Source organism: Trachypithecus francoisi, unplaced genomic scaffold, assembly GCF_009764315.1.
Source record: "Trachypithecus francoisi isolate TF-2019V2 unplaced genomic scaffold, Tfra_2.0 Lachesis_group4, whole genome shotgun sequence".
Lineage (NCBI taxonomy): Eukaryota > Metazoa > Chordata > Mammalia > Primates > Cercopithecidae > Trachypithecus > Trachypithecus francoisi.
Window position 1 is genome coordinate 8,398,077 of NW_022681469.1, and position 16,843 is coordinate 8,414,919.

At 58.1% G+C, this 16,843-nt stretch overlaps 2 protein-coding genes across 7 annotated transcripts in view; one reads left to right on the forward strand and one right to left on the reverse strand.

Moving 5' to 3' along the window:
• Positions 1 to 14,009, forward strand: ATG9B (autophagy related 9B). Of its 5 annotated transcripts, none has more exons than XR_004432876.1 (15): positions 1 to 950; positions 1,068 to 1,111; positions 1,290 to 1,354; positions 1,592 to 1,753; positions 3,780 to 3,921; positions 5,728 to 6,482; positions 6,650 to 6,803; positions 7,010 to 7,189; positions 7,761 to 7,997; positions 8,211 to 8,344; positions 8,501 to 8,579; positions 8,772 to 8,895; positions 8,980 to 9,121; positions 9,870 to 11,290; positions 11,653 to 14,009. XR_004432876.1 is itself a non-coding variant. In XM_033192928.1 (15 exons), exons 2-14 carry the CDS (start codon positions 713 to 715, stop codon positions 9,105 to 9,107), a joined length of 2,442 nt encoding a protein of 813 aa, XP_033048819.1. In that variant the 5' UTR covers positions 7 to 409; positions 619 to 712; the 3' UTR covers positions 9,108 to 9,121; positions 9,290 to 9,842. The 5 variants fall into 5 exon arrangements, 4 of the variants coding, with proteins under 4 accessions (XP_033048817.1, XP_033048819.1, XP_033048820.1 ...); XM_033192928.1 differs by lacking the exons at positions 9,870 to 11,290; positions 11,653 to 14,009 and adding an exon at positions 9,290 to 9,842 and having other exon boundaries at positions 7 to 409; positions 619 to 950; XM_033192929.1 differs by lacking the exons at positions 9,870 to 11,290; positions 11,653 to 14,009 and adding an exon at positions 9,290 to 9,842 and having other exon boundaries at positions 8 to 409; positions 797 to 950.
• Positions 9,355 to 16,843, reverse strand: part of NOS3 (nitric oxide synthase 3) — a 21,375-nt gene continuing 13,886 nt past the window's right edge. Inside the window, exons 17-26 of one of the 2 annotated variants that reach the window (XM_033192925.1) lie at positions 15,304 to 15,436; positions 15,099 to 15,177; positions 14,781 to 14,968; positions 14,085 to 14,257; positions 13,568 to 13,778; positions 13,388 to 13,475; positions 12,535 to 12,656; positions 11,639 to 11,787; positions 11,102 to 11,296; positions 9,355 to 10,977 (exon numbers count right to left, since the gene is read on the reverse strand). In XM_033192925.1, coding sequence (XP_033048816.1) covers positions 10,810 to 10,977; positions 11,102 to 11,296; positions 11,639 to 11,787; positions 12,535 to 12,656; positions 13,388 to 13,475; positions 13,568 to 13,778; positions 14,085 to 14,257; positions 14,781 to 14,968; positions 15,099 to 15,177; positions 15,304 to 15,436 — 1,506 coding nt within the window. In that variant the 3' untranslated portion in view covers positions 9,355 to 10,809. The remainder of the gene's footprint in view (positions 10,978 to 11,101; positions 11,297 to 11,638; positions 11,788 to 12,534; positions 12,657 to 13,387; positions 13,476 to 13,567; positions 13,779 to 14,084; positions 14,258 to 14,780; positions 14,969 to 15,098; positions 15,178 to 15,303; positions 15,437 to 16,843) is intronic. The other variant, XM_033192924.1, reaches the window with a different exon arrangement.

The following is a 16,843-nucleotide window of genomic DNA, read 5'->3' on the forward strand; positions in this document are numbered from 1 at the left end:
TCCTGAGTAGCTTGGAACACAAGCACATACCACCACACCTGGCTCTAATACGACTTTGCTTTTTGCTTTTGTCATTTCGGCTGCTGTTATTTTTATCTTTCATTCATTCAAGATCGGAAGATGGAGGTAATAGGAATCTTCTCATCTCAATGTGCGCTTTAGCCCCTCACTCTTAAACTGATGCCCCTCTCAGGCCCTGAGGGATTTGGCCTCAGGTTGCCCTGGAAGGGGTGTGAGTGATGAGACAGGTGACTGAGAGCTGGGACGCCTGAGGCCTGCCTAGGCTGAGTCACCTAGTATTGTTGTTGTCATTGTTCCTGTTGAAGTCCCAGCTCAGTGTCACAGACCTTTGTGGAAGCAGCAACAGCTCCCATCCTTCCAACCTTTCTGGAGAAGCCGTGGCCTGATGGTGAGCCAAATGGGCTGGGGGGGGAGAAGAGGGCGGCTGGGGCGGTGGGGAGACCTGGGGCCTGGATCAGTGCCCCTGCTCCCCATGCCACTGCCACCTCCTCCTCCTCCATGCCGGGGACCTGGGGGAGGGAGGATCTCCATCTTCTCTCTGTCCCCTGCCCCTCATACAAGAAGCTCCCCCTCCTCATTTTCCCCTCCCGCCCCAAGGCCCCCTTGCTCAGTGCTACAGGGGACAGGGGTTCAGCCTTGCCACAGTGCTCTCCCCACCCCAGCCACCCCCCCAACACAGGCTCAACCTGCAATGACACCTGCCTCTGCATCTCCCTCCTGGGGATCCCACTCTACCCCACTCCTGGCCTCGGCAACTCCCCCTCCCTCACACCAGTGCCCCCAGGACTCTCCTGGGCTGCGGGTAGGCCCTTTGATCCCTGAACAGGATTATGAGCGGCTGGAGGACTGCGACCCTGAGGGGTCCCAAGACTCACCCATCCACGGGGAGGAGCAGCAACCCCTGCTTCATGTCCCTGAAGGGCTCTGCGGTATGTGTGTGGGTGTGGGTGGGGGTGGGAGCAGGTTAGTGGTGCCTGTGAGCTCCAGTACTTACCGCAGGCTGGGCCTCTGGCAGTGGGTTGAGACACTCTCCCCTCTGTGCCCAGGCTCCTGGCATCACATCCAGAACCTGGACAGCTTCTTCACCAAGATATCCTTTGCGCTAGGCCTGCAGAGGTGGCATGGGAAGGTCCCCTTGGAGCTGGCACTGTTCTTGGCAGGGAGACTCTGTGAGGGTGTCGTGGGTGGGAGATGTGTGGGGGCTGAGGGGAGGCATCCTCAGGAGAGGCCCCCCCGTGCCTCAGGCTTGTTCCTTGACATGCGTCCACATCTACAGCTACCACCAGCGGAATGGCTTTGCGTGCATCCTGCTGGAGGATGTCTTCCAGTTGGGGTAAGACGCTTAGCCCGGGCCCGGAACTTGGTCCCCTGGGCCCATGGGTTCTTCCTGTCATTTTGCTTCCTTAATTGTACCAGTTCCTTCCATCCCACACTTTCCCAAGCAGTCCAGGGGCTCAGCAGGGGCAGGGTGGGGGAGGATAACCATGGGCTGCTCTGGGGGATAGGGCAGGAGCCCACCTGGCTGTCCCTGATTACTGCAGCATCCTGGCATCCCCCTTCCTCCTGGCAGACAATTCATTTTCATTGTCACCTTCACAACCTTCCTCCTTCAATGTGTGGATTACAATGTTCTCTTTGCCAACCCACCAAGTAACCGTACGAGACCTGGGCCGTTCCACAGCAAAGTGACCTTGTCAGATGCCATCCTACCCTCAGCCCAGTGTGCTGAGAGGTGAGTGAAAACCTGGTGGGACCGTGGGGGTGAAGCGTGGGAAGTGGGTAGAGGAGTAGACAGGAGCCCCACTTTGTCCCGTGATCTAGATCAGCAGTTCTCAAAGCTTTTGGTCTTAGGACCAAAAATACACTTAATACACTTTAAGTTGTACTTAAGTTGTATTAAGTTGTACTTAAAGTGTATTATGTGTATTTTTTTTTTTTTTTTTTTAGATAGAGTTTCACTCTTGTTGCTCAGGCTGGAGTGCAATGGTGAGGTCTAGGCTCACTGCAACCTCCATCTCCCGGGTTCAAGCGATCCTCCTGCCTCAGCCTCCCCAGTAGCTGGGATAACAGGTGTGCACCACCACGTGTATTTTCTAAAGTAGAGACAGGATTTCACCATGTTGGCCAGGCTGGTCTGGAACTCCTGGCTTCAGGTGATCCACCCACTTTGGCCTCCGAAGTGCTGGGATTACAGGCGTGAGCCACTGTGCCTGGCCTATTAAGTGTATCTTAATTAAAGTGTATTAAGTGTATCTTAATACACTTAAAATTGGTTGAGAACTCTAAAGAGCTTTTGTTTATGGGAGTCGTATCTATCTACAATTTACCTTATAAAAAATTAAAATTAGGCCAGGCACAGTGATTTATACCTGTAATCCCAGCACTTTGGGAGGCTGAGGCAGGAGGATTGCTTGAAGCCAGGAGTTTGAGACCAGCCTGAGCAACAAAGTGAGACACCATCTCTATAAAAAATAAAAATTAGCTGGGCTTGGTGGCATGTACCTGCAGTCCGAGCTAAGCCTAGTCAGGAGGCTAAGACAGTGACTGTCTGATCACTGCAGCATCCTTACACCCTTCTCCTCCCAGCAGACGATTCATTTTCTTTCTTTCTTTTTTTTTTTTTTGAGACGGAGTCTTGCTCTGTCGCCCAGGCTGGAGTGCAGTGGCTGGATCTCAGCTCACTGCAAGCTCCGCCTCCCGGGTTTACACCATTCTCCTGCCTCAGCCTCCCGAGTAGCTGGGACTACAGGCGCCCGCCACCTTGCCTGGCTAGTTTTTTGTATTTTTAGTAGAGACGGGGTTTCACCGTGTTAGCCAGGATGGTCTTGATCTCGTGACCTCGTGATCCGCCCGTCTCGGCCTCCCAAAGTGCTGGGATTACAGACTTGAGCCACCGCGCCTGGCCAGACGATTCATTTTCATTGTTGCCTTCCCAACCTTCCTCCTTGAATGCGTGGATTGCAATGTTCTCTTTGCCAACCAACCAAATAACTGTACCAGACCTGGGCCGTTATTTGGCAGGGAGATAGGAGCTATGATTCTACTGCTGCACTACAGCCTGGGTAACAGAGAGAGAGCTTATTTCAATAAAAAGGAGAAAAAGAAGGAAATCATAGCTGAGAACAACTTTAAAATGTAACAGTGCAGCCAGGCGCGGTGGCTCATGCCTGTAATCCCACCACTTTGGGAGGCCGAGGCGGGCAGATCACAAGGTCAGGAGATCGAGACCATCCTGGCCAACATGGTAAAACCCTGTCTCTACTAAAATATACAAAGATTAGCCAGGTGTGGTGGCGGTCACCTGTAGTCCCAGCTACCCTGGAGGCTGAGACAGGAGAATCACTTGAATCCGGGAGGCGGAGGTTGCAGTGAGCTGAGATTGTGCCACTACACTCCAGCCTGGGCGACAGAGCAAGACTCCATCTCAGAAAAAAAAAGTGTACGAGCACACATTTCATCAGTTGTCAGTGTGATGTGACATGTTCACGTGTCTTGTAGCCTCTGGAAAACTCCACTGCACACTCAGAGAACAAGAATGAAAACTTCAGAAAGCATTAGTATTATTTGGAAAAAGTTTGACTTTGCACACTTGTGAGGGCCGCTTCAGCTCCCCGCCCCTGCCCCAGGCCCTACTTTGAGAGCTGCTGGTCTAGCTGGATTCCCCTCCTCGTGACAGTTTTTCCTCGCTCCCGAAGTCTGGTCTGCCTCTTTCTCAGGCGCCCACCTTTCTCCCTCACTGCCCACCCAACCCCATACAGGATCCGCTCCAGCCCGCTGCTCGTCCTCCTCCTGGTCCTGGCTGCGGGCTTCTGGCTGGTCCAACTGCTTCGCTCAGTCTGCAACCTCTTCAGCTACTGGGACATCCAGGTGTTTTACAGGGAGGCCCTGCACATCCCCCCGGTGAGCTGGGTGGCTGTGTCTGTGTGGAGGGTGCCATGAGAGGGTGGACAGAGGGGAGGGGAAGAAGTGGGACTGTACAGATAGAGGGGCCAACTGGAAAGAGGGCAGAAAGAATGACGCCTTAGTGATACCTGCTCTAAGCCCAGAATAATGTCAGGAGGGGGCTACCACCACTTAGAGAGCATGGCCCTTACCCTAAGGGACTTTAGTTTATTTAGATGGCTCATATAAGATGACATATAGTTACATGTTTGTGCTAAAAACATTGCTTAGAGAAAGGACGGTCATCTGACTTTTCAGAGCTGGAGACATTTGGGTTGGGCTTGGAAGGGCAGGACAGGAGGGGAGGGGAGCACATTCCAAGCCCTAGTGCAGGAAGGTGGGGAAAAGCCATGAGCTTTTGGAAGCTGCAGCAGGGAGATGGACCCCACCAGCCTAAAACAGAGCCTTCAAAGCCATCCCCCCACCATTGCAGGAAACCACTGCATTGGCCTGTCACTGTCCTCTGCTTATGCTCTGCCCTTTGTTTCCTCGCTCTCTTGAGTCTGCTCCTCCCTCCTCAGTATCTAAGTTCTTTCTTTGAGGCACAGCTCGAAGGTAGCCTTCTGCAGCTTGCTTCCCTTGCTCCCTTGGGAGGTCCGGAGCCCTCTGCACAGCCTTTATGTGCAGCAAGGGGAGAGGTCTTAGAAGGCCCCTGAGCCGGGGGGAGGGAGGAGGCCAGGGAAGTAGAGGTGGTGAGAGCGGAAGCTGGACCTCAGATCGGGTCTGGCAGGAGACTGCTCACCCGTCTCGTTCTCCTCTTCCCTTCTTTCCCCTCCTCCCCTGTTCCTTCCAGGGGAAGGGAAGGGAAGACACTGGGATGGACTGGAGAGGCCAGCCTGGGGGACTTGACTAACCTAGACTGGGAAAGCTGAGTGAAACTGGGCTGAAGTGAGGTTTGCAGCCTCCAGATGAGATCTGACAGTGCCCCACTGCCAGACATGGACATAGCCCAGGTCCTGGGAAGGCTTCTGGTGACAGAGCTGAAGATGGCCTGGAGTTGGGTGGGACTGGGAGTATAAAGCATGCCCAGGCAGAAGGTGGGGAGGATTCTGTTCCAGAGTTAGTGGGGGCACTGGAAACGGGAAGGAGAGGTTCTCCCATGAACTGCTGGACTTTCTGGTTTTTTGTTTTGTTTCTTTTGAGACAGGGTCTGGGTCTGTCACCCAGGCTGGAGTGCAGTGCTGCGATATCAGCTCACTGCAGCCTCCGATCCCCAGTAGCTGGGACCACAGGGGCACATCACCACACCCTGCTTTTTTTTGTATTTTTAGTAGAGACAGTGTCTCACCATGTTGCCCAGGCTGGTCTCGAACTCCTAAGCTCAGGCGATCTGCCTGCCTCAACCTCCTAAAGTGCTGGGATTATAGGTGTGAGCCACCACCCCCAGCCAGCCATTCTGTTTTGTGTGTACAACTGAGGGGACCTTAGGCCCTTTAAGGAGCTGAGAAGCTAGGTCCAACACCTGGAGGCGTTGCCAGGGAAGACATGACTACTGGCCACATGAATGGCAGGGATGATGAGGAACAGGGCAGTTTAGAAGAGGATGAAGGAAGTAGGGTGTGCCCTTTTTAGTGACAGGGTTAAGGGAGGGCAGAAAGGGAAAGGTGGGAGAGGGGGACGATGAGGCATGTAGCTTGGCCCTGGCGAGTTTGTGGTCGCAAACTCAGTTTGCGGGTTTTCAGGCCACACACTTAGGGGTGTGGAGCTTGAGCATCACTGTGGATAGGAATGGGGGTCTCTGGCTCTCATCAGTGCCCGTTTCAGGAGGAGCTGAGCTCAGTTCCCTGGGCAGAGGTGCAGTCCCGCCTCTTGGCGCTGCAGCAGAGCGGGGGCCTGTGCGTGCAGCCGCGGCCCCTGACGGAGCTGGACGTCCACCACCGCATCCTGCGCTACACCAACTACCAGGTGGCGCTGGCCAACAAGGGCCTGCTGCCCGCCCGCTGCCCGCTACCCTGGGGAGGCAGTGCCGCTTTCCTCAGCCGCGGCCTGGCGCTCAATGTCGACCTGCTGCTCTTCCGCGGTCCCTTCTCGCTCTTCCGCGGGGGCTGGGAGCTGCCGCACGCCTACAAGCGCAGCGACCAGCGGGGCACCCTGGCAGCGCGCTGGGGGCGCACAGTGCTGCTGCTGGCCGCCCTGAACCTGGCGTTGAGCCCGCTGGTGCTGGCCTGGCAGGTGCTGCACGCCTTCTATAGCCACGTGGAGCTGCTACGGCGCGAGCCCGGCGCGCTTGGGGCGCGCGGCTGGTCCCGCCTGGCGCGCTTGCAGCTGCGCCACTTCAACGAGCTGCCGCACGAGCTGCGCGCGCGCCTGGCGCGCGCCTACCGCCCCGCCGCCGCCTTCCTGCGCACCGCTGCGCCCCCCGCGCCCCTGCGCGCGCTGCTGGCCCGCCAGATCGTTTTCTTCGCGGGCGCACTCTTCGCCGCGCTGCTTGTGCTCACCGTCTACGATGAGGACGTGCTGGCCGTGGAGCACGTGCTCACCGCCATGACCGCGCTCGGGGTCACCGCCACCGTGGCCAGGTGCGACGTCAGATGCCCGGGGAGGTGGTGTGTGTCGGTTTCTCTGATTTGGGGCCATGGGAGGTTCCCCCCCTTACCTCTCCCACCACTGGGGCCCTCCAGCCCTGCATCCCACTGCGCGTCCTCCTAACCGTAAGCCCCTTCCCCCCACGGATCTCGCCTTTCAGGTCTTTCATTCCCGAAGAGCAGTGCCAGGGTCGTGCGCCGCAGCTTCTGCTGCAGACCGCCCTGGCCCACATGCACTACCTCCCGGAGGAGCCTGGCCCCGGTGGCAGGGACCGCGCATACCGGCAGATGGCGCAGCTGCTGCAGTACCGAGCGGTGAGGGTGGGCGCGACGGCTGAGGAGGAAGTTGTGGGGTCTGTCTGCGCAGAGGGCATTGGACAAACGGGCTACCCCAGGAGTCTAGGGAGTGACTGGGTGGGGAGGCTTCTTGCCCTGGCGAGGGTCGCTGAGGGCTGCTTGGTCCTGATAACGTGCGTGGGCCCCTCAGCGACCCCTGCTCAGCCTCACCGCTGCTTCCCCAGGTCTCCCTCCTGGAGGAGCTCCTGTCCCCGCTCCTCACTCCGTTGTTTCTGCTTTTCTGGTTCCGCCCTCGTGCCCTGGAGATGATCGACTTTTTTCATCACTTCACAGTGGATGTGGCTGGGGTTGGGGACATCTGTTCCTTTGCCCTTATGGATGTGAAGCGCCACGGCCACCCTCAGGTCAGAGCTGTTCCCTGGCCCTGGGGGCTTCGGCTGGGTGGGAGTTTGCTTGCCTCTCGGAGCAGACCTGGTTCCAGCCCTGGCGCCATTGCTTGCTATCTGTGCCGTTGAGCAAGTCACTTCCCTTCCCTGTGCCCTCGTGCCCTCATCTGTCAGATGGCGACAATGGCAATGTGCCCTCCAGAGCACAGCCAAGGCCAGGCTTGTGAGGACACAGGTAATGTCTGTAGAGCCCATAATGGAGTTGCTGGCACATAGTAACGTCAGTAAATGGGAGCAAAGACCACCCGGGGACGAGGAATGGGCTTGGTCCATGGGTGGGGCTGAGTAAGGACTGGTGCCTGGACCAAGGCTGTCAGGATCACCCTGGGCAAAGCACTGAGGCTCAGCCCTATCCCTGAGCTGGGTCTAGACCCAGGTTCTGCTCCGCTGTTGTATTTTTGGGTGAGGGTGAACAAGTCCCCATTGTGGTCTGTTTCCTTCACATGGAAGATGGGGCAGTGTGTCCTGTCCCACTTGGCCCCATAAGGCTCAGTGTTCTTAGCACCTGAAAGACTGTCCTTGCTCACAGTGGCTCTCGGCGGGACAGACTGAGGCCTCGCTGTCTCAGCGTGCGGAGGATGGCAAGACTGAGCTTTCTTTGATGCGGTTCTCCCTGGCGCATCCGCTCTGGCGCCCCCCAGGGCACAGCTCTAAGTTTCTTGGGCACCTCTGGGGCCGAGTACAACAAGATGCAGCTGCCTGGGGCGCCACCTCGGCTCGCAGCCCCCCCACCCCGGGGGTGCTCAGCAATTGCACCTCGCCCCTGGTGAGTGAAAGCCTGGCCTCCCCTTTTGCCCTCACCTCCACAACTCCTTTCCAAACCCTTCCCCTCTAGCCTCACCTTAGGTAGTAATCTGTCTCATCGGCCCCCGCCCCCAGCCTGCTCTCCTGCCTTCTTTAGGCCTCCCCTTCCTCCACATTCCCTTTCTGTCCTCTCTTCTGACTCCCTCTTTGGCTTTCCCTCTCCTCTCGCACCTAGCCTGAGGCCTTCCTGGCCAACCTCTTTGTGCACCCTCTCCTGCCTCCGAGGGATCTGAGCCCGACAGCCCCCCGTCCAGCTGCGGCCACAGCCAGCCTCCTTGCCTCCATTTCCCGAATTGCCCAGGACCCCAGGTAAGGAGTGGAGACTGAGTTGCAGCAGTGTGGGGGCTGGGCTGATCCTCTTGGAGCTGGGAGCTGCGGCACTGTTGGGGGGATTCAGAAGCGGAGCCCTCTGAGGTATGGTGGGAGGAGATCATGTCTTTTGACCTGCTTCATGCTGTGTTCCAGCTCTGTGTCCCCGGGAGGCACTGGGGGCCCAGAACTTGCCTCTGCCGAGATGAGTCTCCATGCCATCTACCTGCACCAGGTGAGTAGAGCAGTGCCTGGAGAAATGTGGGGAGAAGGCTGGTGAACACCATGGAGACTGAGGCGGGGCAGAGTCTACGGAAGGGTTTAGCAGAGTCGCAGGAGGAGGCTGAAAAGCCCTCTGCTTCTAGTCCAGGCGCTTGGCCCTGCCCTCCTTGGGGGGCGGCCCTCATTCCTTCTCCTTTCCATGCAGCTTCACCAGCAGCAGCAGCAGGAGCCGTGGGGTGAGGCTGCAGCCTCCGTCCTGTCCAGGCCCTACTCCAGCCCCTCACAACCACCCTCGCCTGATGAGGAGAAGCCATCCTGGTCAAGTGATGGTAAGGAGGGTGGGGCCTGCAGGGGACAGAGCCTGATGGACACTGGGCATCATGGAATGCCCAGTTGATGGCCTTTGTCACCAGGCTCCAGTCCTGCCTCCAGCCCCAGACAACAGTGGGGAACCCAGAGGGCCCGGAATCTGTTCCCTGGAGGGTTTCAGGTGACAACAGACACCCAGAAGGAGCCTGATGAGGCCTCTTGCACTGACTGAGACGACTCCTCAGGGTCAGTATTGCCTCCTGTGAGGGGAGGGAGAAAGGACTGCATGGGTAGTTGGTTCGGAGTCAGACTTGAAGCAATGGGAGCGATGGTGGGAATTTGGGGTGATGTGGGGTAGTCATCTCTGGAACCTAGACCCCTGCACTGCTTGCCAAGAGCCATCTCCTCCCACAGGTACCCTGGCTTCCGCAGCCACAGGAGATTGGAGGGTGGAGTGGAAGAACACAAGGAGCCATTGCTAGAGGCCCCATAGATGACAGGCCCAGGTGCTTTAGTTGGACAGGACCTGGGAGTCAGTGAGGAACTCTCCCTGAGAACAGAGAAAAGGTAGGAGAGGAGATGCTGATGGCATCTGGAAGCAAGTCTTAGAGATGGTCCCCACCCAGAAGGGACAGGGGAGACACCCCCACCTGCAGTGTGGCCTGGAGCAGTTGCCTGGGAAGAAGTCCTCGCGTTTGCTCAAGGTGGGGGAGAGGTCAAGGATGAGACCAAGCTAAATGGAAGGGTGACAGTGAGGCAAGTGGGCTTTAAGGCTGTGGATTCGTCACACTGGCGGCTGCCGGCGCACTTTCAGTTCCCTGGGGCTTGCAGGGGATGGGGACTTGTGAGTGGAAAGACAAGAGGGTTGATGTTTTTGGACTTCAGCATGGGTGTGATGTCTGAAGAAGTGGGTGTGGCTCCCCATCCTGTATGAAATCAGCAGTAAAGCTTGCTCACGGCTGTTGCACATCTCTGTGACTCTTGTTTCTGGCAGCTCCCACTCCTGGCAGCTGAGTGCTGCACCTGCCTTCTCGATCACCAGCCTGAGAACTGCACGAGGGAGCAGCCCAGACTGGCTGGAAACCATGTTTTTAGAGAGCAGGATCAAGTGGCATGTAGGACTCTCTGTCAAAAGAACGACCCTTTTCCCCGCCACATACCCACAACTGCACAGGTTAAAACAGAAATCTTGTCATTTGATAATTGTAATCCACGCCGGGCGCAGTGGTTCACGCCTGTAATCCCAGCACTTTGGGAGGCTGAGTCAGGTGGATCACGAGGTTAGGAGTTCAAGACAAGCCTGGCCAAGATGGTGAAACCCTGTCTCTACTAAAAATACAAAAACTAGCCAGGGGCGGTGGCAGGAACCTATAATCCCAACTACTCGAGAGGCTGAGGCAGGAGAATCACTTGAACTCGGGGGCAGAGGTTGCAGTGAGCTGAGATCATGTCACTGCACTCCAGCCTGGGCGGCAGAGTGAGACTCCCTTTAAAAAAAAAAAATTGTAATCCACATGGGCTGGGTTAGGCACTTTAGTAGTTCTCATAACATCTGGCACAGTCTCTTACAGTAAATCTTCAATAATAAATACTTGATTTAGAGATTAGAATTTACAGGTAAGATACTCCTGAGAGAGGTAAGGGGAATCTAACATTCGCCTAAGAAACAGGAAGGGGGGTAGCAGTAGGCCCTAGGGTACCGCTGCTGGGAGGGGCCTTCCAGATTTAGGTGGACCCAGGCCCGAGGCAACAGGCATACAGAGGGAAAGAGGTGTTTTGCTCCTTCCTGGTGGAATAATGCTGAGTCCTTGCAGCCTCTGGACAGATGTGGGAAGGCACCATCTCAAGAGGGGAGGAGCGGGGCTGGTCCTGGTTGGGCGGACCTGAGTGGGGCAGCCGCTCTCCCGGAACTGGAAGGGAAAGCCAGGGGGCTCTCAGGGGCCGTTGGTGTTGGTGTCGGAGCTGGGCGGGTCGAACGCCCAGGGCACTGCGCCCCGCAGCTGCCGCTCCTGCAAGGAAAAGCTCTGGGTGCGTATGCGGCTTGTCACCTCCTGGGTGCGCAGCGTGAGCCCGAAAATGTCTTCGTGGTAGCGTTGCTGATCCTGTCGTAAAAGAGCGCAGTGGATCAGAACCCGACTCGGATACCTTAGCAGGAACCCCGCACGCCCGGGGCCTGGTCCCCGCCTCAGGCCCGGCCCGTCCCGCCCCCGGCCCGCCCCTCCGCACCCGCAGCACGCCGATGACGTCGCCGGCCTCGTCCAGCTCCATGTCGCCCTCCGTCGCCAGGATGCGCTGCACGGTCTGCAGGACGTTGGTTGCCATGGTGACATCGCCGCAGACAAACATGTGGCCCCGCTCGAGGCACAGCACGCGGTGCACCTCCGCAGCCAGCTCCGTTCTCAGGATGTCCTGCACGTAGGTCTGCGGGAAGGCGGGGTTAGGGCGGGCCCTGGTAGGGGTGGGCGCGGGGGCACAGCCCGGGGCTGCTGGCTGGCCCTGGGGGTGAAAGTCTACAGAGCGGGCCAGGTGGGGCCTGCATGCCCTGGGGCGGTGTCAAGAAGGGCAGAGCCAAAGGGGCGGGGCGGGGCGGGGGGTGGTGGGCCTAGAGGGGCCGGGACACGAGGGTGGGCCAGAGTGTGCAGGGGTGGCTGAGTGGTCGTGGGAGACCGCGGAGGGCCATGGTTGGTGCGCCCCGCTGGAGAGCGCGAGTCCTCTCCTCTCTCCCTATCTTCACGTTACCATTGAGCGCTCAGGGTCTCACACCTTGGGGTTGTCAGGTTCCCGGGAGAAGGCGGTGAGGACTCGGCCAAACACCCCGCGCTGCTGGGCGTTCTGCACCTCGTCGCGGTAGAGATGGTCGAGTTGGGAGCATCGGCAGCCAAACACCAAAGTCATGGGAGTGGGCTGCAGCCCTGCAAGCAACCCCGCGCTTGGGAAGGCCCTTCTCCGAGGCACAGTGCTAGTGGGACCTCCACACTAGCCACCCTCGCCCCTCCTGGCAGCCCAGCGTTTTGGGCTGAAGCCATTACTTTCATCTCCAAGAGGGTGCAGCATGCTTTCACAGAGACCCTGCACAGCCCTGATTTACAGAAGGAAGGGAAGCGCCGGTGAGGTGGTGGCCCCTGGTGGAGCTGCGCTAGCATGTGCGGCTTGGGACTCAGAATTCCATGCCCTTTGCACTGTGTGACATCACAGTCCCCTTCCCTGCTCCCACTTCATATTCTCCCACACTTTTAACTCTCCTCCCAGTCACAGCCCTCTTCTTTTGATTGACAGACTACCCTGGGCACCCCATGCTCAATCTGAACACCTTGTAGCATCCTTAGGTCTTGGACAGACCTTGGTCAGCTCTGGCACAGTCAGGAATCCACCTTGGGCAGTTCTTCTTTGAGTCTTAGCCCTAATCCCTTTGAAAATTCTATTTTCCTTTGTCCTTAATCCAGTCAACACCTACTATGTGCCAGGCACCAGGAAGCCAGACACACAGGGCCCAGCCCTTGCCTTCGGTACCTGCCCTCCCCTTGGTCTCAGGAGCGTCTTTTCAGCTTTGTGGCCTCTGTTTCTTGCTCTCTCTTTCCTATTTCCTGCCTTCCACCCCCACCGCTCTGTCCCTAGATTGTGTGACTCTTTCCAGTTAGTCCTTTAGTCGCCAGCCTCACCTTTGCTCTCAATGTCATGCAGCCGCTCCTGCCAGAATCCCCGGAAGGGGGCAATGCCAGTGCCTGGGCCCACCAGGATGCAGGGCAAGCTGGGATCGGGTGGCAGCCGGAAGGAGGGAGCCCTGGCAGGAGAGACACTCCATCAGGTCCCCTTTGCCATCCCTGCTCCCCCATTCTCACCATGCAGGGTGGGTGGAGCGAGGAGGAACCAGGCTCTCCTGATAAATAAGTTGATATTCATGAAGTCCTTAAAGCAGTGTCTGGCTCGTAGGAAGCGTGATGGGTTTATTAAAAAAACTCTGGGCCGGGCACAGTGCCTCATGTCTGTAATCCCAGCACTTTGGGAGGCCGAGGTGGGAGGATTGCTTGAGCCCAGGAGTTCAAGAGCAGCCTGTGCAACATAAAGAGACTTCCCATCTCAAAAACAAAAAAACAAAAAAAACTTCACCTTCTTTGAGTTCGTGGTGACACCAAGGCCAAGGGTGGTCTTAACCCTCACTAGTAGTTCTCCCTGGATTGAGTGAGGATTTAGTGACTGTAGTTCCCAGGTGCCATGCTGCCCAACATCAGACAGCCCAGGGACATAGAGAGGAACACAGAAGCTTTCAGAAAGCCACAGGGCCAGCGGTTTGATCCAAGCTCTGGCTCTGGGAGCTGTAGTTTCAGGGCAGGACTCTGAGTCTAAATGAATGAGAGAGCCAAAGCTTAACCAGAGTTCTGAAGTGACCTAATGACACCACACCCTTGACATGTTACAGAGCTCCTTCCTGTTTCCAGTGACACCCCTCACTCCTCACCAAAGCTGCCACCCTGACCCTGGGCAGCTCCCCACCGAGTCCTCCATCTCACTTACCCCCGGATGAAGCAGGGCACAGGGTCTCCGGGCTTGAGTTGGCTTAGCCACGTGGAGCAGACTCCATAGTGCAGGGGGCCCAGCCCATCTAGGGGATGGGAAGGAGAAGCTGGTCAGGGGCCAGAGAGGGTCCAGTCCCACCCCCGCTGTGGCCAGGCCTGCTCCTGCTCATTGCCTCACCCTGGGTCCTGTATGCCAGCACAGCTACAGTGAGGTGCATCTCTCCTGGGTGGGTGCTGGGTGCTGAGCTGACTGAGTAGTACCGGGGTTGAAGCAGAGGCAGCTGGGTGAGGAGCAGTGGGGCAGGCAGTGCCACCGAAGGGAACTGCTCCAGCACCTCCAGCAGCGTGGGGCAGCGGAACCACTTCCACTCCTCATAGCGTCGGGGATCCTGGCAGGGCAGGATGCAGTGGGTTGGGGGCCCCATAGCCCTTCCTAGTGACCTCCCTTCTTGTCCCCTCCCCTGCTGAGCCTCTTTAGGGTTTCTCCCTCCTTAGTTCAGGCCAATAGAGCTTTCTGTAAGACCTGGAGAATACAGCCATGAATTCCTCCCTGGGGAGCTGGGTCTTAAAGCACCAGTGCATGTCAGCCAGAATAAAGTCCCGGGGGGACTTTGCATGGAGGTTTCCTGCCCCTGGGGCTCCCCCAGTTCATCCCGTCTCTCTAGCCCCTGTGCCTTATTGGGGTGGCCCCCAACCTGACTGAGGGCTTCCAGCTCCTGCTGTTCCCTGGGCTCTTCTGCCAAGGTGCTGAGCAGCCGCAAGAGCTGAGGGCTGGGCGGGGAGGTGATGTCCAGGAAGAAGGTGAGAGCCTGGCGCAGCGTGCACGGGGGCAGCCGGGGGTCCCGCACCCAGCCGGGGGGAGGGCCACCTGGGATGGTGCACAGGGACCTCTGAGGACAGGGCCCAGCAGAACTGTAGTACCTGGGCTGATGTTTGTGTTTGGGTGACTGTTAGGGAGCCTGCCCTTGAGCAGCGGGGTGGGCCTGTCTGGGTAGCCTCAGTGTGTTGTGTGGGGGCCTCTGGCTGGACTGGGTTGGTCTGGGCTCCTCTGCCTCTGACTCCACCCCCTTATTTTAAATAAAGCCCAGGCATTGATGTGGCAGCAAATAGCCCCATTGCCAGCTCCAGAGCAAGCTAGATTGCCAGAGGAGCTTTGGAGAGGAGCCCGGAGGGAGGGGACAGCCTTTTGGTGGGGGTGCATTTGAGGGTGTGGGGATGGTCTAGCAACAAGGCCAGCCGGGCAGTGAGCAGCACAGCCAGCTCTGAGCCTGCCTGCTGAGCTGTGGAGGAGGTGGCCATCCCCCTGGGCCTGAGCTCCTGGAGGCCTGGGGTTGGGGGTGGGGCTGGGCATGGGGCTGGTGTGCCCTGTTGCATCCCAGGCTGCCCCTCACCAGGGCTGCCCTTCTCCAGTTGCTCTACTGCCACGGGTTCGGTGGGCGCAGGTGGGTCCTCCACGCGGCTCAGCAGCGCCTCCACAAGGCCGGGCCGGTTGGGTGGGCAGACACCTATGTGGTCCCCCGGCTGGTACTGCAGCCCCTCCTGGCCTCCAGTGTCCAGGCGCACCAGGATGGTGGCCCTCCTGGGGGTGGGGAGAGGGGCACTTATGGGGAGTCAGAGAGGGGTGGGGGTGGGAGAATGTGGGAGGAGGAGGGTCCAGGGTCGGGGTGTGCAGGACAGGGGTTGGGGGGCGGTAAAGCCGTCATCCTCACGTGGACTTGCTGCTTTGTAGGTTTTCCACTGAGAGAATTGTAGCCTGGAACATCTTCCGCCTGTGCACGTGGATCAGACCTGGTGGCGGGGAGGGGCAAACGAGGCAGCCTCAGCCAGGGAGCAGGGCCTGGCTCCTGAGTGCTTTACTCCTGGGGTGTGGGGTCCTCTGAGAACCAGCCGGGTGAGGGTGAGGCCGGGGCCCACCTGGCAGCAACTGCAGGCCCTCGGCCTGGGTGCTCAGCCGGTACCTCTGGCGCTTCCAACTCCTTTTGGGGCTGAAGATGTCTCGGGCGGCAGCCTTGGCATCCTCTCCCACACAGAAGGTCTCACAGGCGGCCTGCGGGATAGGCCGGTGAGGGCTGAGGACTTCCCGTCACCAGGGGGCGACGTAGTGAGGAGCCTGGGCGGCTTCACTGCGTCTTGCTCCTGGGGGGTTGGCAGCCCCAGTGGCTGAGGCCGGTGCCAACAGCAGCACCTTTTCCGCCAGCCCATTTCATGGATTCGCTGCTGGGCCCAAGGACCCAGCTGGCTCCTCCTCTGCACGTCCTGATTGGTGCATCGTTCCTTATCTGGTGAGTGTTAATCCCGTGACCTGAGAAGCACAGTGCTTGGCACACAGTAGCTCTGTGAAGGCATCTGTGTGTTCAGACCTGCATTCAAATTCCGACTCCTGTACATACAGTGACATGCCTCAGTTTCCCCATCTTTATACCTCATTGTGTTCTGGTGAAGATTAGATGAGATACTTTATGGAATGCCCTTAGCGTTCCATAAAGTGCGTGCAGATAGTAAGTGCTCCTGGGAAGGGACGCACAATTCGGGCGGCAGAGGGGACCCCATGGGGCAGACCCCTGAGGGGGTGTGGATCCTGTCAGGTACACAGCTGGAAAACTGCTGGGCCATTCCCAGGCTTGAAATCCAGGGCTCACCTGTGATTGGCTGAGCCTCATATCACCAAGTCCCGTTAATCTTTCTTTTGTGGTGCGTGTGAAGTCTTATATCTCTGCCTTCCTTCCTCGGCCCCCTCCCTCCCTCCCTTCCTTCCTATCTCCACTGTTGGTGCTCTGCTTAGCTCAGCCTTCCTGCTTCTGGTTCAGTGATGCTGTAATGGATTCTACACCTCTAAAGTCCTATTCCCAAAACCTTATGATGTGGTCTCGTCCCGCTCGAATGGCTCTTTTTGTTTAAATTCTTTAAGTCTTATTTTCCGTTCCCTTCTTCCCAATCCGGGACTATGCGTTTCTGCAGCCTGACCTCCCTGTCCCTGAGGTAGCCCTTCTTCTCCCCCTCCTCCTAGGATGCCCTCCTCCTCCAATCAAGGCAAATCTGTTGAGCTCCAGCCTGGGCCCCAGGGGAGCAGCACTGCTCTGAACAGTGTGGCACTGGGGAGACCGAGCCCCTGTCAACTGCAGACATGATCCCCAGACAGGCAGTGCTGCCCCTGAGGAAGCCCAGGCTTAAAAAGCCATAGCTCCCAGGGACCCACCTCTCCTTGAGCTTGCTTGCCTGGCCCTGGACCAGTTCTGCGGTGCAGGCACCGCCCCAGGCTGTCTGGCCTCTGACTTCCTGTGGCTTCTGTGCTGGCCTCAGCTTTAGCCCTTGCCTCTGTCTGACCTTCTCTCTGTCCCTTCCTTCTCCCTCCATCCTGCCCATCCTGGGTGGGGTAGCCTGCCCTGCCCTGCACCCCCTCCCTTTGTGTGCCCAGCCTGTGCCTGGCTGAAGCTCCCTCCTGCCAGGGCCCTGC